Source organism: Notechis scutatus, chromosome Z, assembly GCF_049901735.1.
Source record: "Notechis scutatus isolate UNSWTSFEM ecotype Mainland chromosome Z, rNotScu1.2, whole genome shotgun sequence".
Lineage (NCBI taxonomy): Eukaryota > Metazoa > Chordata > Lepidosauria > Squamata > Elapidae > Notechis > Notechis scutatus.
Window position 1 is genome coordinate 35177885 of NC_142025.1, and position 26632 is coordinate 35204516.

General features: G+C 38.3%; 1 protein-coding gene across 1 annotated transcript in view; it reads right to left on the reverse strand.

Moving 5' to 3' along the window:
* Positions 1 to 26632, reverse strand: part of DNAH11 (dynein axonemal heavy chain 11) — a 195441-nt gene that overhangs the window by 161420 nt on the left and 7389 nt on the right. Inside the window, exons 3-9 of the mRNA XM_087948111.1 lie at positions 15771 to 15967; positions 12097 to 12286; positions 10452 to 10551; positions 8987 to 9198; positions 8229 to 8462; positions 6550 to 6717; positions 4874 to 4990 (exon numbers count right to left, since the gene is read on the reverse strand). Of these exons, the coding sequence (XP_087804237.1) occupies positions 4874 to 4990; positions 6550 to 6717; positions 8229 to 8462; positions 8987 to 9198; positions 10452 to 10551; positions 12097 to 12286; positions 15771 to 15967 (1218 nt within the window). The remainder of the gene's footprint in view (positions 1 to 4873; positions 4991 to 6549; positions 6718 to 8228; positions 8463 to 8986; positions 9199 to 10451; positions 10552 to 12096; positions 12287 to 15770; positions 15968 to 26632) is intronic.

Consider the following 26632-nt stretch of genomic DNA (forward strand, 5'->3'; position numbering starts at 1 on the left):
TGTATAGCCAGCATTAATGAACTTATTTACAAATATCTTCTCATAAAAATAGGCTTAATAAGTTAAATATAGCAACCGCTTGCTTCAAAATATTCTCGCGTACAAAATCAATAGCAGAAAAGGTTATTTTTATGTTGAAAAATATGAAGTGGCTGTCAAGATATCAAACATCAGACTGGAACTGCTAAATTTAATTCTCTCTATACTCACAAGCTTGGAATGTATTATTATGTATAGATATTGAAATACTGTATTGAATAACAATAGATTCTCAAGACATTTTGAGTAGCTAAAAAGGACACAGGTAGTCCTCGTTTTATGATTATAGTTGAGCCCAAAATTTCTGACACTAAGTTAAGACAGTTGTTAAATGAGTTTTAGTCTATTTTATGACCTTGCTTGCAACAGTTGTAGTAATATGGTTATTAGATGGATCTGGCTTCCTCATTGACTTTACTTGTCAGAAAGTGGCAAAAGGTGATCACAGTGATTTTGGGACACTTCAACCATCATAAATAGCAAGCATTTGAATTTTGTTCAAGTGACCATGGAGATGCTACAATGATCATAAGTGTAAAAAACAGTAAGTCATCTTTTCAGTGCTGTTGTAACTTTGAACAGTCACTAAACAAATGATTTTAAGTTGATGACTATCTGTATTCAAATAATTTGTTCTGAAGGAGGAGGAACCTGAGATGTCAACCTAGCAATACACATTTACAGCAGATCCACTCAGTTTTATTATTTAATTATATAATTAGCTTTTTAGTACTTTTACTGGACTTATTTTTACTTAACTAACTTTGGATGAGACGATAGTAAAGACAAATACACAGATAATGGATTTTGCTTGGAAATATTAGCTATGGGGAAAAGAAAGAAACATCATGGTGTTAGCTTGGACTATCTCCCTCCTTTAAACTCTGCAAAACACCCAAGAATTGAGGAGCACTTCACAGGAAAGAGAACTGCAAGTAAAACAAATTCTCCCCCCATGCCTAACAAATTTGAAGCATTGGAATGGGATCTCCAAATAGAGCTGACAGACGAACAATTATTAGACCATTCCTTATTTCTTGGGGAAGAGCAAAATGATAGCCAGTCACCACCACAAGTAACCAACCCATAAGACTTGAAATGAACACAAAAATAAAAAGAATCAGAACATAGGGAGGCTACCATGGGAAAATTCAACTGAGTTTATGGAAAAATAATGCCTCCTCAGAGCACAAACTATTCTCAATATTTGAGTAGCTTACAGCCATAAAACCTGAATTGGAGACATTGAAAAAGATGTAGCTGTTATTCTTCTAAAACAAGGAGCCTCTTCTCCCACAAAAGCCTCTGTAACAAGACACAGTCAAATCTCCCACTTTGGGCAAGTGGCTAATACGCAGCAAAGAGCAAAAGTAATAGTTAAAGAACTTGTCAAAAAGCTACAGGTCTCTTTAAGAATAACTCACTATCTTCTGATAAAGCAAAGAGAGGGGAACTTGTTAAAGATTTCTTGGAAGCCAGCAAAGTATCCTCCATCAAATTAAATCGTTCATTACAAACACAACAGATCGCTCTCAGAATTTGCATGAACAGACTTAACGTTGGATGTTGGAATACCAGGAGACCAATCCTAGCTTCCTTAGATCAGCTTCTTCACTGCCAAGGTGGGCAGATTGATTTGTGTGCTGTCGAATGGCTCCCAGACGTCCCAAATTGGAAGCAGATACTCCTGTCATTTAAGCAATCTGCCATCCCTTTGTTGCTATTCAAGAGCATATCTAGTTTCCTTTCAAATTTTTCATACCAGAGTCTTTTGTGATGAAAAGGTTAAACCTTTAATAGCTAATATGCTAGCTCCCAAGATCACTGCTTCTTCACTCCCAACCTTGAGAGAGTCAGTCAGCTGTTCTCAACAAAGAAGCTGGCCTTATAAATGCTTTTGGCTCCTTACTAAGAAAAGAACAGGACAATAAACTAGAAAATCTGAAGAAAACCTTGTTGGTTACAATTGCCACATCTGATTCACTTATAGATTTTGTATCTCCAAACATAGAGGTTCTCATTTTCCCTTCGGCAAATAATGGGTTACCTAAAAATGGCCCTATAAAAAAATGAAATCTGAAACCTGTTGAGCCAGAAGAGGTTCCTGCAGATAAGGAGAAATTATTATTTTCATTGAGATATTCCATTGGCACTCCAGCAATTAATTGGGAGCTGAGCAGCTCCTTGCCAACCTCAATCACACAGAGCCAGATGCATCTCTTTGCCCAACAGTTCTGCAAAAGCCCTTCACAAGGCAAGCATTTTAAAATAGTGTCAATGTCATCCACTCTGAAGAAAACCCCCAAGAACTGATGCAGGAAGTATATGAGTCAAGTTATCAGAGGAGGTCACAATTGCTTCTGATGACCTTCTAGCCCAATATAATAACCTCACAGCTGCTGCTTCTTGTCAAAAATCATATCTTCTGATGGGCCTCACATAACTATCCTCTTTCCCTTCTAACTTGGAATATTGCTGGCTGGTCAGTCCAATCAAAAGGCCAACTTTTTTTTTTTTACTATATATCATAATTTGATGTCTTCTTCCTACATAAAATCTGACTCTCTTAGAGGTGGAGTTAGATAGCTAGCGAGTTAACACTATTCCACCTTCCCCAAACAAGGCAGGTGCAAGGTCTAAAGATGGTATAGTGGCATTAGTTAGTTTAAATATGTCTCACTGCCTTCTTTACAGCCATGGATTCATTTTGCATTTTATATTACCATTTGTACTACTCCATTACTTAGGTTTGGAACTTCTTATAATAGTATTTTATTTGGATTTATTTTAATATATTTGTCCTTAATTATTTTTAGATTCTGTAACACATTTTTCTGTAGAATTATTTAATAACTCTATTATATATATTTTTGCATTAGATCATAAGTATGTAATAATTTGATTTAAATTTGATTTGTTTATTTCATCAGTACTGCAGATTAGAAGCTGGCTGAACTGCTTCCAGATCTATTGAACTAATGTTTTTCCACACCATTTTGTTTATCCCAGCCACTGGTTTCAATAGGAAGGGAAATAACACAGTTGGCATAGATTATTTCTATTCTGCAGGTGCATGCTGACATACATAACCAATATTAGCCACAGTGATGTGCAAAGTCCTGTTTTTGATAAAGATATTTATCAATCTTTAACTGGTAGCTTATCTTATCTTAGTAATTGGTCAAGGCATACAGTGTTAACCTATTAGCCTGGTTTAGTGCTGAGCCTACTGAAAGGCACTGGCAAGCTGCTAAGCATGTATTGAGATATCTTAAACAAAAAATGCATTATGCATTATATTTAGACCCTAAGGATGAACTAAGTTTAACTGCATATGCCGATGCAAGTTTCGCTACAGACGTATCTATACGTAAATCAACGACAGGTACTGTAGTGTTATTAGGAAAGGTGTTAATTGGATGGCGGTCTATTCAACAAACATCTAAGTTTATTAACAATGGAGGCTGAATTCTCATGTTTGTCATTATTATGTACAGATTTAGTTTGTTATAAACAACTATTGATAGATATGGAAATTAATGTAAAGGAACCTATTGTTGTATATGAAGACAACCAATCAGAAATTCAGATGGCTTCCAATCTCGCTGTAAAGACAAGATCAAAACACACTGTTCTAAGATATCTAAATGTGAGACAATGTGTTCAAAGTAAAATGATTAAACTGGAGTACTGCATGTCAGAAAATAACAGTGCAGATCATTTTCCGAAAGCCCAAGGCACAGTAAAACATAAGGCTTGCTGTGAATAATATGGACTTAAACTGTAAGGTTTTATATATTGTCCTACCCAAAGGGGAGAATGTTAGGAATGATAGTCACCTAACAGTTGGGTTGGAAATATATAAACCAGGATAGTAATTTAATACTGTATCTTTAAGAGAATGCTGTAAGTGTGATTGGCTGAGGTTCCTCCAACGGCCCTAAGATGGAGCCAGAAACCTGGTTTATTTCTTCTTGCATTTCCTGTTTTGCTGTTTTGCCTGATCATCATTCTGTTTGGATTGCTGTGAGTCTTGCAACTGTTAGCAAACTCCGTTTACTGAACTTTGTTTATGATACTTGACTTCGTTTTTGGATTATCCCTGGACTGATACTAACTGCTTTAACCATGTATGATTTGGACTGTTTGTTGGACTTTGTTTACCCATTTACTGGAAGTAAAACCTACATTTTACTGTTCAGTGTATCTGTATGCTGGTCGTGTGTTATTCAACATCACTCTTACTACATTTCCCTGAGTGCAATCATTCTCCTAACGGGGAATACCTCAACAACCCCTTTTAAGTCAGAAAGTAAACAATACAGCAAATGATTGACAACTTTTTTCCATACGTTGTCAATACAACAAATGGGAAATGTTCACTTAAATATATGTAGAGGATAGTTTTCATGCCCAGCTGTATCATGAAGCAGAGTGCAATGATTTTAGGGAACATGTATTGAAGGATATATGGAAGACTCTTCCGTCATTAAATTAGTTTTTGCCTCCTAGTACAGAGTATATCTTACGTTCACTGCTGAAAATTCAATTAAGTCTACAAGAAGAAGTACTTTATCATTTACCTGAGTTAATTCTTTCTTGGATTATTCTTGACATTTCTTTTGTTTAAATGTTGCTGCCATACTAATTAATTATTGCAAAAATACACCCAATACATTTTCATGTTTACATTTTTTCAAAGTATATTATCTGTATTGTTGTGTGTGTGTGTATGTATTTGTGTGTAAAATAATATAATATAATACAATATAAATATAATATAAATCTGACAGTCAAAAGTATGACATTCACTTATTATGCTGCGTATAACTACCTTAAATGCTGACTCCAAACCTGAACAATCAAGAAATGCCACACAAAAAATTGCTCCAAGACGCCTTTCAAATTCCAAATTTTTGTGTTTAAAATCAGAGTAGTCTTCTTCAAATTCCTATAGAAGGCAAAATCCATGGCAAATAGGTTTAAGTTTTTTTTTTTTAAAGAATTGTATTATGTAATGTAAAGGATGTAAAGAAATACTATTAAATCAAAAAGTTAGTGCTCACTTGCTAAGGATTCTGTTTCCTTTAGCTTTCTACCAAAGAAGAATAGAGGAGAATTGGCAGACAAAGGGAGAATAAAGGTGTTTGTAATGCTCTTATCATTTTCACGAGACAGTAAGAACAGTATACAAAAAGCCAGGCTTGCCAAAGGCCTTAAAATATTTGTGCTACACTGATCTTTTCACATAAAGGAAAAAGCTGTGCTTGGCAATCATTTATCTAACTATAGTGTAGTATTTTGGAACGCCATGTATTGAGTTTCTCTTAAAAGAAACAGGAGGATCAACAGGCCAAATTCAACAGGCCAGGCTTGTTAAATGTTAAATAAAGCAAAGTACATCAACATCTGAAAATGGCTTTCCTAACATCAAATCTACAAGCAAAAATAACTTAGCAGTATTCTTGATATACTGTATACCTGAATTACATCTGAGCAGTTTTTCTTGGAGAAATAACCAGAACTAGCCAAGCAGTGATAAACTTTGCTTATCTTTCTGTATAAAGTTATTTTCCAGCAAGTTTTATCAAGCTTTATTATCTGATCTTCTAATTTTAAGTTGTAGCAGCCATCCTTATGTTCAGTTATATTACCTTTTAATCAAACAAGTAGCCTAGGAGTAATTGTGCTATATTATATCAAATCAATAAATTCTACTAAACAGCACTTCCTTAAAAAAATCTGAATGTATTGTAAAATTGCTGTGATTTGCTGATAAAAGAACAGCAGCATCAAAAGCTTTGGATCACAGCAGTGATTTTCCTGAATATATAAATACAGTGCAATAATTAAATTAGAGAAGAGAAAAAACAATTTCAAAGTTGCAGTACTATTTACAGATCTTTTAAAAGAGGCAAAAGAGAATACTGGGACATCACGAAGAGGCTTGTGTAGCGCAAACCTGCATTTTGGGAAGGCCATTTGCCCCCCATCAACTGGGTGCAGTCAGGTTGGCAGTCCAGTGCAGCTTGTTTGTGACTGAAATCCATTCTACTCCTATCTCTGGATTCAAGGTATGACATTTGGATAGTATAAGTCATAACATCAAGATTGTGATGGAATACTATATGTGAATTTTATGTATAATAGGAATTGGAGTTGTGGTACATGGGCTATGAAATACTTGCTCAGGGAAAATACCTCTGTTATTAAGAGAAAATGCCAGTGCAATTAAATGTTTAAGTAACCTTCCATTGTCTGAAAAATACTGGACTACAAAACAGGCATCAAACAGAGAAAGGCTGCTCTTAAATAGGTAGCAGAAATACTGATATTTAAGAAATTCAAGCTCAGCTTGGTAGGAATTTCCAAATTCAAACTTTTCACACTTTTTCTCATGTTTGGATCAGTTTTTAAATATAATCAACTTTATTTTTACAATATACTTCACAACTTGCCTTTCTTAAATTTAAAAAAATGGCACAAACAATATGCTACATGAAAGATTACCATATTGTTGTAGTCTAAAGGATCATATGTTTTCTCTTTAAAAGTGTTACAAAACTCAATAAATTCTTCATTCAATTTGCTTATGTGAGCATTTAAACATTTTCCTTTGATTCCACCAAATTCCAGTTTCTCCAACTTTTCAAACTCAAGCATAGTAACAAAAATATTCTGAAAAGATAAAAATAATCATTACAAATATGTCTGTCTAATGAGTGTATCTCCTGATACAGAAGTAGGCAATATTTTTGACCCATGTTGATTGGGTCATAAGTTGGCATAAATGTGTCATGTAGAAGGTAACTTCTAAATTTCTATTTTCTTATCTAAACTTGATTATCACAGCTTATCTTTGCATATAGGAGAGGGAAATTACAGAATAAATCAGAAAAAAGAGCATTCTTTTGAACAAAATCAAAGAACTGAGTCTGTCTTGAGAAACCAGGTTCTAATTCTCAGGCCTTAGGAAAATAAATTTTCTCCAATCCCAGTTTTACAAACTTAGATCCTGACAAATTAATATTCAGACTTTAAAATCTTCAAGGTGTCTCAAAAATATGCAGAATGTCAAATGGCAGAGTGCCAGTTTAATTGGGAACGGATTTCTGAGTAACCAATATGACATAGTCATATTCTGAAATAATGTCTTTGACACCTGCCTAGAATGCTTTGCACCTTTTCTTTGAACCTTGAATGAGACTACCATCATACTTTTTAAAATAGGTTTTTGACCAGGATCATGTGATTATATACCTGCGAGACTTCCTGGCATAAAATAGGACCATCCTGGCATCTATGATTAGATATTTCTGTGTGGGATTTGGCAGAATATAATTGCCATTACTTTGGCTTTAAGAGATTGTTCTATAATGCTGGCTTTATGGGATCAAGTCTGTCACTGACATGACTTCTCCTACAAACAGGATACAACATGTAAGGTGTATATATGCGTGATGGACTTTCTGTCATATTGTCATAATAAGGTCGATGCCTTAACATGTAGATAATATGTGAAATAAAACTGGGCAGGGGACAATCCTTGGGAAGAACTCTTTAAAATGTAAGCCAACAGACCTTTATGAACCTGTTTGGATCTTCTGCATTTTGTGTCCAGCTAAGACCTCCTTTTATTATCTTTCCTTTTGTGTGTGTGTATGTGTGTATTTGTGTGTGTGTACAATATGTCGGGAACCAATTATTTGCTCTCTGGTTCTTTTTCCCTACAAAGATGGTGCATATCATTAACTCTGGATTATATAGAAAAAACTGTTTATTTATGTATTAATTTTATTTATTCATTTGTTTGTTTGTTTGGATCCAGCCTTTAATTATTTTTACAAATAATTCAAGTTGGTAAAGATATCATGAAAGTAACATTTAATTAAAGAAAGGTGCACCCTATGCAATACTAATATTTTTGCTACTGGGTTAATGGACTTTTTCAAAAAAGCCCTGACTCTAGCATTAAAAGAAAATATATACATATGATTTAGTTAGGCACATACAAACAGATAATTAACTATAAATTTAGGAGTTGTATTTGTAAATAATTTTCTTCTTTTTGTCTGTTTCTTTCTTGCTGTTGTGTAAAAGCAGCTAAATTATCATTACAGAAAATTCCACATAATTTTTCCAGAAATATACTCCAACTGTAATTTTAGTGTAGAGTGATAAATAAATACCTCTATTTTCTCCAGGCGATTTAAAAACATGTCAAATCTGGAAAATACCATCTGTGGTTGAAAATCCCAAAATCTAACTTCTTGACTGCTAGTGAAATAAGTTGCCATTTGTTTTCTTTCATTAAAAAAGGCATCCTTAAAACTTCTTAAAGTATTAAGAGCACTTTGTACTTGTTCCAAAGTTTCTTCTGCTTCCCTTTTCATAATATCTTCTGGAGAAAGATACAATGTAGCCTGGGGGGGAGAATAATACAATCAGATGTTTTAAAATATAAATGGCTAATGCAACAATGCACTATTATTCATATATTTCTTAAAATACCTGGTTATAAAGGAAGGTTCTAAATTCTTCCTAAAATTGGAGTGATGTTTAGATATCTATCACAAAAAAGTGACGAAAATATATTTCAGTTTCGTCTTGCCAGTCTGAGTCTTTCATGCTTGCCACCCTTATGTTTCTCATCATTGGAGCAAGTTCCTAAATCACAGGGTTTGTATTGTAATGCACATTTCTTAACTTTCCCAAACTTGCTTGGGTTTATGAAGTGGAGACTGGATACAACTCTTAAACAAGTAGATTTTATATATTGGCAATAATATAGGGGAAAGCCCTTTTCTAGGTGCTGTACAGATGGGTCCCTAAAAGCAAGGATATATTTAAGTAAACCTCCTTCCCTAACTTTAATCCTCAGGTACTTTCATATAAAAAAATAGGGTGCATTGCATTCAATTTATTCTGGTATTTAAAACGTTACTACCTGATGAATGAACAGATTGCAGAATTCCTGCAGTAGAGATATGATTCGTGCTGGCATGTTGTAAAATTTGGAATTACTCCAGATTAGGCAGATGGTATGAAACAGAGGACGAATCAAAATATGTATCCCTGGAAATTCGGTCTCTTGAAAAAATTGAATATGACTTTCTAAAGTTTTAAGATATAATTCAATATCTTGGGCTTCAATAAGTGCTGTAGAAAAAAAGGAGGATTAAAACGTCCTTATAATGTATGTGCCTAATACAATCTACAGTATATAGTGTATTTAGGCATGCTCACTTTTAAAAGAACATGATGATCTTCTAAGGATAGTAATCAACTGGGTCATAGATGCTACCCATAGACCATTACAGACCCTGTTCTACCTGTCTCCAGTAACATAAGGAGACAGAAAATAAAATTGTCTGCATCCTGCTAAGCTGGCATCATAAAGACTATCCTATGGAGCAACCACAGAATAACTACAGTATTCTGCCTTCTGATATATGCAAGTTTGGTAGTTGGCCCACTTGCTTGGCAAATGACAATGTATTCAACATTCTAAATGCAGTTTTCCTGACAAAAGGTTAACTTGCAACTATCAATTAGTACAGGGTTGTCAAACTCAATTTCATTGAGGGCCACATCAGGTTTGTGTTTGATCTTGGGGGCTGCGTGGCCAGGGGGAGTGCGTGGCCAGGGGGCATGACCAGCTTGACGTCACTCTTTGAGGCTCCATTTTTGACCACGACGGTTTCCTGCAGCCCTCTGCCTCTGAAAAAGGAGCACACGGCCTCCCCAGGCCTCCATTTTCACTGGCAGAGGGTTGCAGGAGGCAATTGAAGCCAAAAACAGAGCCTGGGTGGGCCTTGTGGAGCCTCCCTGAGCTCTGTTTTCGCTGGCAGAGGCACCAAGGGATGGTCCCTTGCTGTTTCCAGGGCAGTCCCATGGGCCAGATCTAAGCACTTTGTGGGCTGGATCCAGCCCCCGAGCTTTGAGTTTGACACCCCTGAATTAGTGTAAATCTTTTTTCAAATTGTAAAAAAAAAAAAAAAAGACAGTGATGTAATGTTCTGCCTAATAAATGCAATAGTTCTTTTGGAGCACACTACCTTACAAAAATAACATGTATTTTAATGATTTTCCATTGACATTTCATTTAATCAATATGTAAAAAGGAGAAAAACATTTTAAAACCATTTTTTATGTTAGACATAGATTATCTGCAAGTAACAGCTTCAAAATAATGTTTACAAGAAACACCATATGTTAATTTAATTTAATTGTATATAAGAAAATATCTAAATGTAACATAGTGAAGTATGGCATATTGTGTAAGACTCACTTAATGAGAGTATCTCCCAAAACAATATTTTAATGCAAAATTATTGTGAAACAGTAAAAAATATATTTGATACATTTTATTCATTTATATAAAATATAAATTTATTTCAAAGAAACCTTACCATTTTCTACATCCTTATAAATATCCTGAAAAGCTGGATAATAACTGCTCTTCTTGGTTTTTAAGATTCCAATCAATTTTTGGATAATAGGGCTCTTAAGCTGGAATTTAAAAAGACCTTTAATAAATATATTCATATTTGCCACATGACATTGTGAATTTTAAAAAAAGACTGAAAAGGTCATACAATCAAGTTTCATAAACAGCCCTACACAAACGACTATTCTTAAGTGAAATAGTTGGAAAGATAAATGGCTACAAAGTCTTTTTTAATTGTTATTGCATTAATTCTTGCTCCAGCAACTCTTATTTATCAATCAATTAATTAAGCATGCAATTTCACCAGTTATAGCCCCCATGGACATAATTTATTCTATCAAAATTATTCAAGCCCTAGCATGAACCAAACAGGGGGACTTCAATCAGCTAGTGGTAACTGATTTGAGCATCCATGAGATATATGAGGAAATCTACATCCTCACTTTCATAGAGGACAATCAATTGTTTATAAGGCTATCAGAATAAAGACTAATATTCAAGGACATTTCAATAAAAATATTATCTATTTGTGCCATATTGTATGTCTGAAAGCCACTAGATGAACTGAAGCCAGCTAAGCCAAGCTACATGTTCAGGAATGTCTGGCAAGATAATGTTTCTAGCCAATTTCTAGAATGCAACCTAGAATAGTAGTTAATTGACAATATGCCATCAAGTTGGTTTTGACTCCTAGCAACCACATAAAGAGATCTTCTCCATGATGATCTATCCACAACCTGTTATTTCAAATCTATCATTACAAATGCTGAAAACTCTAGTAGCCATCCACTTATTCAACATCATAAGAAAATGGGAAAGTTATATTGTCCTTTAATAGATGTTGAGAGTCATGGTGATGCAGTGGTTAGAATGCAGGATTGCAGGCTAATTCACTGCTCACTGCCAGTTTGATTCTGACTAGCTTTAAGGTGGACTCAGCCTTCCATCCTTCCGAGGTCGGTAAAATGAGGACCCAATATGCTGACTTTGTAAACCATTTAGAGAAGTCTGTGAAACACTGTAAAGTGGTATATAAGCCTAGGTGCTAATGCTAGTGCTATGTTTTTATTTTGTATAGAACAGATAAAATGTTTGTGAATGTTGGTGTTAGTGGAACCACTTTTGAAACTACCAGGAAATCTCATTCTTTTCCTATACTTTGAGTGAATAGATCTTATTTTTGTGGCCTACTTGAAAGTCATCAAAACTGTGCTGCTACTGGTGCTGTATAACTCCTGGTGCCAATAATATAATGTTTTAATCATAATTATTTATAATGTTTATTATATATTACTGTCATTTATTATGGCTACTATTTATTAGTTGCACCTCTTGCTTTTGCACATTGCTCAGAATCACCCTGACTGAAGCAGTTTTTAAATGTATATATAATTTATTTATAAACACATTGTAAGGCTATGTTCAAATCTAAATAAGCTGCAATAAAAACAGAAAATTAATTTATAGAATACTCTCAGCCATTATTAGACTAATTTGTATCTGATGCTTCATCTGTTGGTTAGAAATTAACATATTCACTTTTTTTCCAGTATGTATTATTGAAAAACAGCAGCAAACTGTCATTGCAATAGGAGCTAGCTACCTACCTGATCATATATACACAAGAGATTGTCTTTTCTTTCTTTCCAAAACTTAAGTTCACTCTGAGGATCTGGGTGAACCTGGTTAAAAGACGATTGAGCTGTATTCCTTTCCAAAATGTCTTTTATCTGACGTGACCACTTGATAACCATTGATTCTATTTCATGAAGTGCTGACCTTGTCTGAGAATTCTGCCTGAAAAGTAGGGAGAATAAAGGATGAAATTCCATGCTTAGAGATGCTTAAAATTATACTGAAACTCATTGCACTATATTCTGGCTGTGCTTTTATTATTTGGTTCTGATCAGATAACAGATGGTACTGCTTAACAGGATTTGACAAATTACATGTTTAACTGACAAATTAAGCAATTTACAATGTTTTCTTTTAAAAAGTTCACTGAATAAAGAGAATTTTTCTTTGCAGGGATAAATAAAATATATGTTCTGAGATGATATTAGCATTAGAAGGGCACTTTGAAAGTCAAGCTTAAAGTCAAGTTCTTCTGTTAATTAGATCTGTGATGTGGATATAAAAACTCTTCAGTCAAGCCATCCTTTCATATAACAAATGCTTCTCTTTTGTTTAATCTTAATATAGCCCTATTTTCTTTATTCTTATAAGAGCATATGAAGAAACACACTGATTTTGATCAAAGAATAATCCAAACAGGAATTCTGCCACAGTGGCTAAGCAAAGGGCACATTCCTACTCGTGTAACCAAAAACTGGCAATGAGAAGAAGCAAATCATCTCTCATTCTAATATATGTATGTATGTATGTATGTATGTATGTATGTATGTATGTATGGCATTCAGCTTTGTTCGGGTATTTTCCCACGTCATAGTAGTTGTGCTTTTAAAGTTGTAGTGACGTTTCAGCAGAATCTCATCTGCCATCATCAGGCTTCTGTATAGTGTTCATCTGTGAGTCAGGCTTTTACAGTGGTTTCAGATTTGAATTTGGGGCAGCCTATTGCTGTGCCAGAGTGGTTTTTTCTTCATCCTGATTGGTTGAGAGTCTTGGTCTGTGTTTATTGGTCTTGGAGTTTGCTGTGTTCTGCTTGATTGGTGTTTCTAATATCTTCTGTCTGTTTTTGGCTCTTTTTGTATCTTGATTGGCTGGCAACATTGTGTTACTTTATTGGAGGCCTTTAGTGCAGCTTGGCTCCGGGTAAATGGACGGCTATCATTAGTTAGGAAGCTAGGTTTCATCTGGGTGCCTGGATGGGGTGTGTTTGAGCTGGAGGTATCAGGGGGGATCTGTTTGTGCCCAGGTGTTTGCCTGGCTTGTGGTGTGGAGCCTGCACTCACAAAAAAAAAAATCTCCACTGAGAAGCACAGAGCAGAAGACACAAGCCTGAAGATGATGAATGAGACTTCATCGAAACATTGCCTAGATACTTCCAATCTTACGTGGGAGAAAACCTGAATAACCAAAGATCCACATACAAATACCCGTGAGAACCTCAGAATGAATATATATATGTATGTATGTATGTATGTATGTGGATCTTTGGTTATTACTCTCGCGAAGATGGAGCTATCAGCAACGTCCGATGAAATCTCATTCATCATCTTCAGGCTTGCCTCAGCCTGTGCTTCTCAGTGATGAGCTTGCAGCTGCTTCTTCCTTTAACTGCTAGTAAATTGTGTACTTGATTGGGTGGGAAGCTGGCTGTGTTCTGATTGGGTGAGAATACACCCCACCCAATCAGAACACAGCCAAGCTCCCACCCAATCAAGTCACACCCCACTAGCAGTTAAAAGGAAGAAGCAGCTGCAAGCTCACATCACTCTGAGAAGCACAGAGCTGAAGACAGAAGCCTGAAGATGATGAATGAGACTTCATCGAAACGTTGCCTAGATACTTCCAATCTTACGCGGAGAAAACCCGAATAACCAAAGATCCACATACAAATACCCGAGAACCTCAGAAAACATATATATATGTATGTATGTATGTATGTATGTATGTATGTATGTATATATATATATATATATATATATATATATATATATATATATATATATATATATATATATATATATATATATATATATATACACATACACACACACACACACACATACACACATCCTGTTCAATAGCCACTGGTTATCTCATATTCTATAAAGTTTTCTATTTTTTTAAATAATCTAACTTTTAAAATGAAGCATTATTAATAAATTGCATTCATTGGGGGATTAGTTTAGATATCTTTGCTTATTTACTTGTGATATTTCAAGGCATTAAGACTGATTGACACTCCAAACAACTAGGACTCTGTGTGGTGAACAATCCAATTGTTATACCCAGTTAAAATTATAATAATGCTAGTTTAAGCATAGCCTTAAAAAAGTCAATCCGTTCAGAAGTCAATCACTTCTGAAAAAGTCAATCACTTCAGGAAAGTGATTAAAGGCTGTAAAAATATCACTCAGCTAGTGGAGAGGGAGGTCTATGTACTGGATATCTCATAGGCTTCCAGATGCTGTCTGGATATTCCCAGAAATCTGTCCATGAAGACAAAACATCCTGAAACACCTGGAGGCAGTATGTAATCTCCAGAATAGAAATTAATCTTGTTTCGTTATACCACAGAATTGATCCAAAACTGAATGGAAAAAGAAGATATTTTATTACCCCATCCTGGTGTCTGTGTACTGGGAAGTCCAGGGAAGCAGTGGTTGACAGAACGTCTCTTGCCCAGGGAATCATGCAAATATTGTTTTGTCTGATACTACACTAATAATACTGACTGGCAGCTTAACCCGATATAGATAGATATGTAGGTAGGCAGAGGGAGAGACAGATAGAGACAGAGAGCTATGTATGTCTACGCCTTTCAAAGAGAAAGATTAGTCAGGACACAATAAATGTACTCGAGAGGCTGCCACACAAAAGAGGAGATTGACTTATTCTCTAAGGCACCAGAGGCCAGGACAAGAAGTAATGGGTGGAAACTCATTAAAAAGAGATCCAAACTAGAAATAAGGAGAAATTTTCTGACAGTCAGAACAATTAGTCAATGGAATACCTTGCCCCCTGGAGTAGTGGATGCACTGAGGTTTTCAAAAGTAGTGACAAGTCTCTCTCTCTCTCTCTCTCTCTCTCTCCCTCCCTCCCCCCCTCTCTCCCCCTGAGAACAGAGCTGGAGACAGTATCCTGTGATCCCAAGTAAAGAATGATAGATCAGTAGGAAAACACGGTGGGGAATTTTCCTGCAGACTTTTTTGGGGATTTTCCCAAGGTCTCTGCTGCTTTCTGCAGAGACCTTGGGAAAATGTCAGCAAGCCACCATCAGGCAAAATTCATATTAGTGGTCCACGGGATTTAAAATTATGAGTTTGGTGGTCCCTGAGGTCCAGAAGGTTGGCGACCCCTGGACTAGAGGACCTCCAAAGTCCCTTCCAGCCCTACAATTCTGTTTTAGATGAATTATTTCTACTTTCTTGTAATGCTATATTAACAGAATCTTGAAATCTGAATGAACAAATTTCCTGCTTACACTTTTAACTGCTTAGACCGGGTCCTTCCCAAGTCTCCTTTTCTATTAAGCCACTGGGGGGGGGAGGGCTCCTGCTTCTTTTGTCTGATTGTTTCCTCAGGAGCATCTTTTCCCCTCATTCCCAAAGACATTCATACATTCCATTACATATATGTGTACACTCCTTACTTATTTTCAGTGCACATATCCTGCAAATCGGTCTTTGTTGCAATTGTTGGAAGAGGAAGGAGAATTTTCCCAGACACAATTCCATTCATAACATAGGTCTTATTTTTAATTATCTCTATATGCCGCTCCATATCCTGGGAAATAACATGTGGCCAAGATCCATTATTTTTCTTACTGGAAAAAACAGGACCTACAACCTGGTAGCAGAAAGAATAAGATGTCAGTGATATAAAGAATCTTTAAAACTTACCTTCTTTTTGAAGTCCTGTTTAATTTTTGTTGTTATATTCCACATAAACTAGATTTTCTTTCATAAACACCTCAAACAATGATATCAACTTTTAAAATGCATTGATAACTCACAGGAAGACCATTTAACAAAACAGGATATCATAGCATTATGCGTTTTATAACTTTACACCAAAAAGGCTTACATTTGTTCATTTGTATTCTGGTTTTATTCTTCTATACAGATACACACTGATAATCATGTGGCTTCCAAGTATTTCAAGATGGAAACTCAAGACAGGTTTGCAAATACTAAACTGCTACCTACTATGCTTACTATCATCTAAAAACTATCAGCATTCTTGCGGCCAACAAAAAATCATATTCATATCCTTTATATGTTATCCCTTACATGTTATCCCTTACATGTCTTTAGAATACATATGAAGAGAGACACATTATATTCCACTTCCAGTTAGTCTCACTAATAAGTATGGATTCAGACAAAATACAAGCTTCCATCACCTCTACTATCTCCGTAAAATAATTACCGTATCACCCCAACAATTGCCATCTACTATTACTCTCAACAATGATTGGGAAAACAGAGTAGAAAGATAACTGTTCTGTACTGAATACATATAGTTGTGTTAAGCCATGCTATAGTGAAACTAACTTTTATATGACCCTAACTGTTAACTCCACTGTTTTGGAGGGAAACTTAGAACATTCATATTTGGGCGGGGTTTTTAAAAAAGGTTTTGATTGGTTAAGGTCCTGTGGGCCCAGGGTATAAATTACAGGCATTTGTCTGCTGTTCCTCAGTTCCAGTTTTGAGTCAATAAATGTTGTTGTAACTATGCTGGTCTGCTTCTTGCCTCCTGAAGCCCACTACCCAATAGTGGCGATGAAGGTGGGATGCTGCAAAGGAGAGAGCTGCTGCTAAGAGACTAAAATCTCTGGGTCAGTCCTCACCCTTGCCTATCAGTAAGCCACACTGGAGGCCCGCTGAAAACACTCGGTGTCACACCGGATAAAGAGCCCTGGTGGGACCACGCTCCCTGCCCTGCCTGCCAGTAAGACACACTGGAGGCACAGACATACCTGAGAGATCCATCCCCAGGACTCCTAAGTGCAGCTCAGTTCCAACCACAACAGTACAGGCATTAACCAGTACTACAGGGGCCTTCCCAAAATGGCTAAACTGGGAAAACTCAACGAGTTTGATATTACTCACCTAGAACAGTGGAGCTCATATGTCACCCAAACAGACAACTATCTCTGGGTTGGTCAGGTCATTGATGACAACCTGAAGGCAGCAACCCTACTACGTGTCTGTGGACAAGCCATGTTTTATATCACTGAAAACTTAATAGCACCAGTAAGCATAGAGACAGTGGCCTATGCAGACTTCAAGAAAAAATTAAGGGAACATTTTGAGCCTAAACTCTGGTCATTGCCCAGCGCCAGGCATTCGAGCAACATGAACAGAGATCTGGAGAATCTGCAGCAGAGTTTGTGGCAGCCCTTCACCAAGCTTTGTGCCAATGCAAGTTCCCTGATCTGAAAGACCGTCTCAGAAGCAGGCTCGTTTGTGGCCTGCATAATAGTGAATTACAGCAGTGCCTATTCGCTGTGGAGAAACTGACTTTCCAAGATGTATTGAAGGAAGTCATAGTGGATGAGGCTGCTGGAAGGACCATGAAGACTCTCTGGCCACCAAAAACACACACCAGCCCCCCAGTGATCCACCAAGAGATCGCAGAAGGCTTGGGGGAGGTCAGTGAGAGCAAAGAAATCAATTGCTTGCAGAGCAAACCACCCAGATGGCCACATTCCACAGTGCAAGCAATTTCCCCACAGAACTGTGCAAGCTGTGGGGGACAGCATGAAAGAGCAGAGTGCAGATTCCTCACAGCAGTATGCCATGCCTATGGAAATCAAGGGAATATTGCCAGAGTCTGCAGAGGTCATCAGCAGGAAACAAAACCTGCGACACAGCAAAGGCAAAAGGTCCCCAGGACAGAACAGAGTTAAATACTACTTGGAAAGGCGTAGCATCTAACACACAGGGGCCCAATGCCACATCAAAGAAAAGATAAGACAACAACTAAAACTTCAAGGGGTCCCATGCTCCATGGAGCTAGCTACTGGATCGGCCCTGTCCATTATCTCCTCCATGACTTTTGACCACATTTGCAAATGTAGCCAATGGCAGGTCCCAATCATATTATCAAACGTAGTGCTAACAGACTTCCAGAGTCCCATATTCCCATAAGGGGCAAAGCTACCATTAGAGTATAATTCAGAGAGGGTCCCCTCAGCATAGTGGTCATAGAGGGGCCATGCAACAGCTTCATAGGACTGGATTGGTGTGAGGCGCTGGGCATCCGGGTAACAGGCATCCATCGAACCCAAATAGCCAATCTAGAAGTGGTATGCCAACAATACGCTAACGTATTCAGCACTGACCTGGGACTATACAAAGGGCACCCATTTCACTCAACTTCGATCCAACAGTAACTCCAATCCAATTAAAACTGTGCAAGACTCCCTTTGCATGAAGCCTGAAATTGATGTGGAATTAGACATGCTGGTACAGCAGGGAGTGCTCCAACCTGTGGATTGTCGCCAAAGGAAGACTCCCATAGTGACCCCGGTTAAGCCTAACAGGGATATTCGCATCTGAGCAGACTACAAGTGCACCATATGCAAGGCACTACAGCAACATGCTTACTCTGTACCAGTGGTAAGCCACATCCTCATCTTGCTCCAGGGAGGCTGAATCTTCCTAAGCTAAACCTCACCCAGGCCTACCAGCAGCTACTGGTAGACGATGCTACCGCAGAAGCACAAATAACAGTCACACACAGAGGTGCATTCCAAGTGCGCTGTTTACAGTTTGGGGTAACATAGCACCAGGGTTGTTCCAAAGTATTATGGAATGAACACTGAAGAACACTCCCAGTGTCTGCCCATACATGTCCTGATCATGGAGGAATCAGCAGCAGTCCTGGCAGAATGTCTCTGTAGAGTACTCCAACATTTGCACAAGGCAGGCCTAAAAAGGGAAAAGTGCCAGATCGGTGTAGAATCTACAGAATACCTGGGTTTCTGCATCAATGCTGCTGGAACCTACCCATCTGAAGCAAAGGTAAAGGCAATTCAGCAAGCCCCCACACCAAAATCCAAGAGGGAGCTTCAAGCATTCCTGGGCTTGCTCAATTTTTACCACTCCTTCTTACTGCGTAAGGCTGCCCTGGCAGAACTGCTACATCGCCTACTGGACAAACAAGCACCCTGGGTCTAGTTGAGCACTCACGAAAAAGCATTCAAGGCAGTAAAAAAGTTGCTATCCTTGGAGTACATCCTAGCTCATTTCAATGAAACCCTACCAGTAATACTAGCCTGTGATGCTTTGCCATATGGCATTGGGGCAGTACTAAGCCACAGGATGCCAGATGATAGAGAGGCCCCCATCACGTATTATTCTAGAATGTTATCATCGGCTGAAAGGAACGATGCTCAGATAGGCAAGGAAGTCCTCGCTATAGTGGCTGGCATTAAGAAGTTCCATGACTTCTTATATGGACGAACCTTCACCATCTTTATAGACCACAAACCTCTGCTTGGTCTCTTCACAGCTGACAAACAGACACCACAGATCCTGTCACCACTAATGTTATGATGGTCCATTTTTATGGCTGCATACTAGTACCAGTTAGCCCACAAGTCAGGCAAGGAAATGGGCCATGCCATGCTTTCAGCTGACTGCCTCTACTGCAGACTGAGCCAGATCCAGCCCCAGCTTGTTCTATCCTGGCAATCTAGGACCTGCCTGAAACACCCCCTGCATGCAGGGAACATTGCAGCAGAAACCACCATGTTCAGAACTTAGCCGCATTCTCAAACTAGGTGTTAAGGGGATGGCCAGAGGCCTGACAAGGCCCTGAGTTCCAGCACTTTGCTTCTCAAAAAAATGAACTGTTGGCCCAAAAAGGGATGTATGCTATGGGGCAGCAGGGTCATCATTCCATCCAGTCTTCACTCCAAGGTGCTGGATTCCCTACATGGGCACCCAGGATTTTTTTGGATGAAGGCTCTAGCTGCTTGTGGTGGCCTGGCCTAGACAAAGACATTGAGAATCAAGTAAGGAGTTGCCAGGTCTGCCAAGAAACCCAACCAGAGATGCCACAAGCACCAGTGCATTGCTAGGAGCCCACGCACACCCCATGGTCTCAGGTACACATTTGATTTTGTGGGCCCCTTTGACTTTGTGGGCCCCTTTCAGAGGCAGGTGTTCCTGATAGTAGTGGACAGTTATTCCAAGTGGTTGGAAGTGGCACCAGTCTCATCAATGACAATGACTAGGGTCATTCGAAAGTTGCACTAGCTGTTCACCACATATAGTCTGCCAGATATAATCGTGTCTGACAACAGGGCACAATTCACAGCAGAAGAGTTTCAGTCATTCCTCAATGCCAACATGATCCAGCATGTAACATCTGCTCCATTCCACCCCACGACCAATGATCAGGCTGAATGAATGGTCAGGACCACAAAGGAGGCGCTCAAGTGGATGATGACTGGCAACTGGAATCACCACCTGGCAAACTTCCTCCTGTGTCAATACACAACTCCCAGTACAGCAACAGGTCACAGTCCAGCAGAGCCGAGGTGGGGCTGCTGGCTCACCACAAAGCTCGATCACAACCCAGAGTTGTGGCAGAGATGGTTCAGCCAACCTGCCCCAGGAACTTACAGCCGGGTTAATTGATCTGGACCAGGAACTATGGGAGTGGGACACCTTGGGTGGCAGCTAGGATAACTAAGGTAACGGGTCCCTTGTCATATGAGGTTATTCTGGGGAATGATCGTACAGTCAGATGCCACTGTCGGGATCACGCTGAAGCCATATTTTGGAGCCCAACATTTCAGCATGTCGCCCAACGCTTCCTGTCACTCTGATGATTGTCAGCTGTCTAGATCCTCAATTCGGTGTTGGAGCAACTGTTCCAAGTGTGGATGTGGGAAGAGCATGTTTGTTTTGCTCCGGTGCTTCTATCTACCTACTCTACCTACTCTTGTGACAGCGCAATTGCTTTCAGTAAAAGCCGGCTTACAGAGAACATGCTGGTCTTGTACTACACTGTGGCTGTGTGGAACTGCTAGAGAAGCCTCTCAGCTGCTTGGTGGTTCCATTTTGACAGCCATCAGCTGTGAAAAGCGCAGAAGAGATCGGCGATATGCAATGGGGATCTGTAGTATCGGACTTGTCTGCCATCTACAATGTTAGAGTAACATCTTTCACGATTGTGTTTTTTGGGATATTGGGAGGTGTAGGGGATGGATTTGTTTAGGTTAGGCATAAGTAGGTATGGTGTGGAGGCGTGGGTAAAAATGGGCAGATGTTGGTTAGAAGGGTGGAGTTGACAGACAACTATGATAAGTGCTGAGAGACAGTAGCTCTCAGCGCTAGCTTTGTTTGGTATTGTTGGTGTTGCCTTGTGGGATTGTTGTGTTTTTGACTGAGAAATAAACCCTTGTTACTTCAAGCTACAAATGTGAGTAGCATGGTTTTTCAGTACAAAGCATCAAAGACCAGAGTGGGCTGACAGAAAGCTAGCACTCACATTTCAGTGTTACTCGGGTGGAAAGTCATTCCAGGAAAAAAGGGGGTCATACATTATATGACTCATATGAATGGGCCCCAGGACACTCTGTGGAGAAGGGACAGACTTCTCCTTGGTTAGCCATGTCAGACCACAATATTAGAAGTCCTATGGCTCATTGGGGGTTGCCACCTTAGGGAGGGTTGGGGACCTCCTCCCTTAACCACATCTTTTGATGGTAGTGCGGATAGGGTGGCTGTTTTCTTGGGACAAGTAATAAATCATCTAGATTTGTATGGATACTATTATCCATTTCATTGGACCATGGTGGTGGAAATAATAAGTGTGTTAGTAAATGAATGGGCAGCTGATTTACACCGATGACGATCTGCTGAGCTAGGTGATATTGGTCTCTTTCTTGCTGCTTTACGAGTTAGATTTGAAGTTAGAACAAGTGGACAACAAGCAGAGGAAGAATATTAAATATTAAGCAAAAAGGAAGACCAGTATGTGATTATGTACAAGATTTTGGAAGAGTTGCTGGTAAATTACCTGCTTGGCCTGAGAGACTATTGATACATTTGTTTAAAGAGGAATTGGACCAGGACTTGGGACAGGCATCTCTATCGGGGTTTAGTCAAAACATTGATGGATTGGTATCAAACAGCTATCGAGCTTGATACAGCATTAAGAAGATTAAACCCATTAAGAAGATTAAACCTTAAGAAAGGTAGCTACACAGGAATGAGGAAGACTATCAATCTCATACATCAACCTGGAGCAAGGAGCTCTTTTTCTTTGCCAAGCCAAAGGGGAGGACAAAGGGTTTTTAGATGTTTTGTTTTGACATGCCTGGCCATAGAACATTGAATTGTCATATACCACCATTGTCTGTGCCATGAGCACCACAAGCACAAACACCTATCAGTCAGGTTAGTAATGGACCTCGGGTTTGGACACACCATGATGGTTCAAAAGGATTGGCCCAGTTACAAAACTGTTTTGAGACAGATAAATCAAGAGACTCTTCATTCCCAATGGATGAATGTGGACCAGAACGTATGGTAGAAGATCCTATAGTGATCAATCCTATATGCCCATTTATAATTCTAATTATGGTGTAGAATACACATACAAATCAAGAGATGAAATTATGTGCTATAATTGATTCGGGCTGTACACATTGTCTAATAACACAAGAGGTGGTAATTAAATTAGGGTTAAGGATTATTCCTTTGAAAAACCCCATTAAATTAGAACAAATAGATGGCTCCATATTAGGAGGAGTTCTGGCTACTCATAGAATAGAATATGTTAAATTGGTGATGGGAAAACATTGGGAGTGGAATCTTTTGTGGTGGTGCCCCACATGACAGAGGTTTTAATTTTAGGGTTATCTTGGTTTGATAAATGGGAACCAACTATAACATGGGAAGGAGGGTATTGTAAATTACATTTAGCGATTGGACCAAATCCATTAAATTGGATGGATAAACAATCTACTCCAATCCATAACATCTCAGAAGATAAAGACCTAATTTCGGGAAGACCAGTCTATCCCCCTGAATATGAGGATTTGGCAGACATCCTTAATGAAAAAGGAACTGACTCATTACTGCCACACCGAGCCACAGACTGTGCTATTGAATTAGTTCCTGGTGCAAAGTTACCTAAACCGAGAATGTACTCAACGACTCCCTCAGAAATGGGGGAAATATATAGACAAAAATTTAAAAAGGGATTTTATTACACCTGGAAGGTCACATGTTGCTGCTCCAGTTCTCTTCCGTGATAAAAAGGATGGTGGATTACGCCTTTCTGTTGATTTCCGTGGTCTGAATGCTATATGTATGGAACCCCTGCATCCTCTGCCTCTAATAAAGAATTTGTTGGCCACTTTAGCGAATGGTAGGATTTTCACCAAACTCGATTTACATGAGGCATATTACCATGTAAGAATTTGTCCTGGAGATGAGTAGAGGACCACATTTAATTCTTCTTTAGGAAGTTACCACTTTAACGTGATGCCTTTTGCAAGGAGCCCCAGCTGTTTTTATGCAGTTAATAAATAGCATATTGCATGAGTACTTGTATAAAGGAGTATTGGTTTACCTTGACTATATTTAATATATTCAGAAACTAAAGAGAAGCATATCCAATTAGTACATCAAGTGTTGAAAAAACTACTAGAGGCACAATTGTATGTGAAGTTGTCCAAATTTGATTTCCATTCCACCCAGTTGGATTATTTGTTTTTATTTATTTATGGATCATAAAATGGATACATATAAGAAAAATAAAAAAGAAACAATAGGACAGGGATGGTAGGCACATTGGTGCACTTATGCATGCCCCCTACAGACCTCTTAGGAAAGGGGTGAGGTCAATAGTAGACAGTCTAAGGTTATCATATCTCCACAAATGATACAGAAATGGATCCAAATAAAGTAAAAACAGTACTGGAATGAAATCCTCCAACCACTAGAAAACAACTACAAAGTTTTTTAGGATTTGCCAATTTTTATTGGCAGTATATTCGATGATTTGCGGACATAGCATTACCTTTAACCAATCTCCTTCGGACTAAACATTTAGGGATTGACAAACCAAAACCTAGTAAAAGACTGTCATGGTCATCTGATTGTCAGGAAGCATTTGATAGATTAAAAACTTTATTTTCAAAAGAATCCGTATTAAGGCATCCAAATCCCAATGATCCATTTATTATCCAAGCGGATCCAAGCGACGTGGCTGTAGGAGCTGTATTATTACAGAAGAACAATACAGGAGAGTTACAACCATGTGCTTATATCTCATGAAAATTCAATCAAACAAAACAAAATTGGACCATCTGGGAGAAGGAAGTGTATGCTCTTTGTTGGGCTTTACTTACCTGGAGGCATTTGTTGGAGGGAGGTCCACATCCATTTGAGGTGTGGACAGATCATAAGAATTTGAAAGCCCTCCAAACTCCATGTAAATTATCTCCAAAGCAAGTTTGTTAGGCATTATATTTTAGATGTTTTAATTTCATTTTGAAATATGTGCCAGCTGGGAAAATTTTCATGGTGGATACTTTATCATGATTGCCTCAATTTGATAGCATTAGAGACACCATTGTGCAACCTCTCATTCCAAATCATGAGAGTATTGATTCTTTTAGGACAAAATAATGACAAAACATCTTCCAGAGGCAATGGCAGATGATAAATGGTTAGCAGATAATGTGGAAATGCGGGATAGAATAGACTGGTGTGGAAACAAATTGTATGTGGCAAAAAAATTGAGAACATTAGTGTTAAAATGCTGCCATGATGTTAAACAGGCCGGGCATTATGGATTCCTAAAAACATTGCATTTAGTTAAGAGACAATTTTGGTGGTCTTCAATGAGAAATGATATTGATAAGTATGTTAAATGATGTCCTATCTGTGCCACCACAAAAATATGTGTGGGGAAATCCCTGGGTCTACTTCAACCAGTAGCTGAGCCCACACAACCTTGGCAGGAGACTACTATGGACTTTATTGTAGATTTACCAAATAATAACGGATATAATGTTATTTGGACAGTAATTGATCTATTCTCTAAACAGGCACATTTCACACCTTCCCTCAGCCCAACAGTTAGCTGATTTGTTGCTTAGAAATATTTATCATCTACATGGGGTTCCTAAACATTTTATTTCTGATAGAGGAGTTCAATTCACTGCACGTTTTTGGAAAGAATTAATACAAATAATCGGCTTTGAGTACGGCGTACCATCCATGTACCAATGGGGCAGCTGAAAGAGCAAATGCTGCAGTAGAACAATATTTGCGGTGTTATATTACTTACCAACAACAATTGGGTGGACTACTACCTATAGCGGAAGTGACCTACAACAACACAGTACACAGTAGTACTGGATATACCCCTTTCTATGGTTTTTCAATGCAAAGCATTAAAGACCAGAGTGGGCTGACAGCCACATTGATCAGTTATGGCATCAGCAGGCTGGGCCTGTCCTGGATAAGGATCCCGAGGCATAATTAGAGTCACTAGACAACTGTTTTTCTTCCAAATTTGTCTACACCATCTGTGGCTGCCTCGGGTGGTGTAGACAAACATGGAGATACCAAGGGCAGTAGAGCCACTGCCACTCATGGGCAGCCAAAACAGCCATCAAGACTCTGTCCAATTGGAGATTGACAATACTCCACTTAAACAAGACTCTCCAATAACATTGCAGCCGTCCACCAGGATCTATTTATTTATTTGATTTGCCAATTGTTTACAAGATAATAAGTATAAATGTATACATAGTTGTGAATACATGAAATGGGTACATATAAGAAAAATAAAAGAATAAGAGAAACAATAGGACAGGGACGGTAGGCACGTTGGTGCGCTTATGCACGCCCCCTATAGGCCTCTTAGGAAGGGGCCCCCAGCCTATCTCAAAGACTATGAATATTGAACAGACTGAGGGTAAGAACTACTCTAGGGGGAGTGGTGTTATGTATTGAATACATATAGTTGTGTTAAGCCCTGCTAAAGTGAAACTAACCTTTAGATAACCCTAACTGTTAACTCCAACTGTTTTGAAGGGAAACTTAGAACATTCATATTTGGGTGGGCTTTTTCAAGTATTATGATTGGTTAAGGTCCTGTGGGCCAGGGTATAAATTACAGGCATTTACCTGCTGTTCCTCAGTTCCAGTTTTGAGTCAATAAATGTTGTTGTAGCTATGCTGGTCTGCTTCTTGCCTACTGAAGCCCACTACCCAATAATAACTCTTGTGAATTTTCCATCTGATTTAAAAATGATTTAGAGACTGGCTTAGGTCAGAAAAGGATTAAGTTTGATCCATTCTTACTAACATTATTTTCTGATTCTCATTTCATTCTGTAAATGCATGCCATGGAAATTATCTCTAGAGTAACAAGAGAAGGGATTCCCAGGAGAAAATGGAGAAGCATTAATTTGTTTCCTTGTTTAATTTAGGAAATATCTGTTCAATCTGTTGAATTGAATTTCAT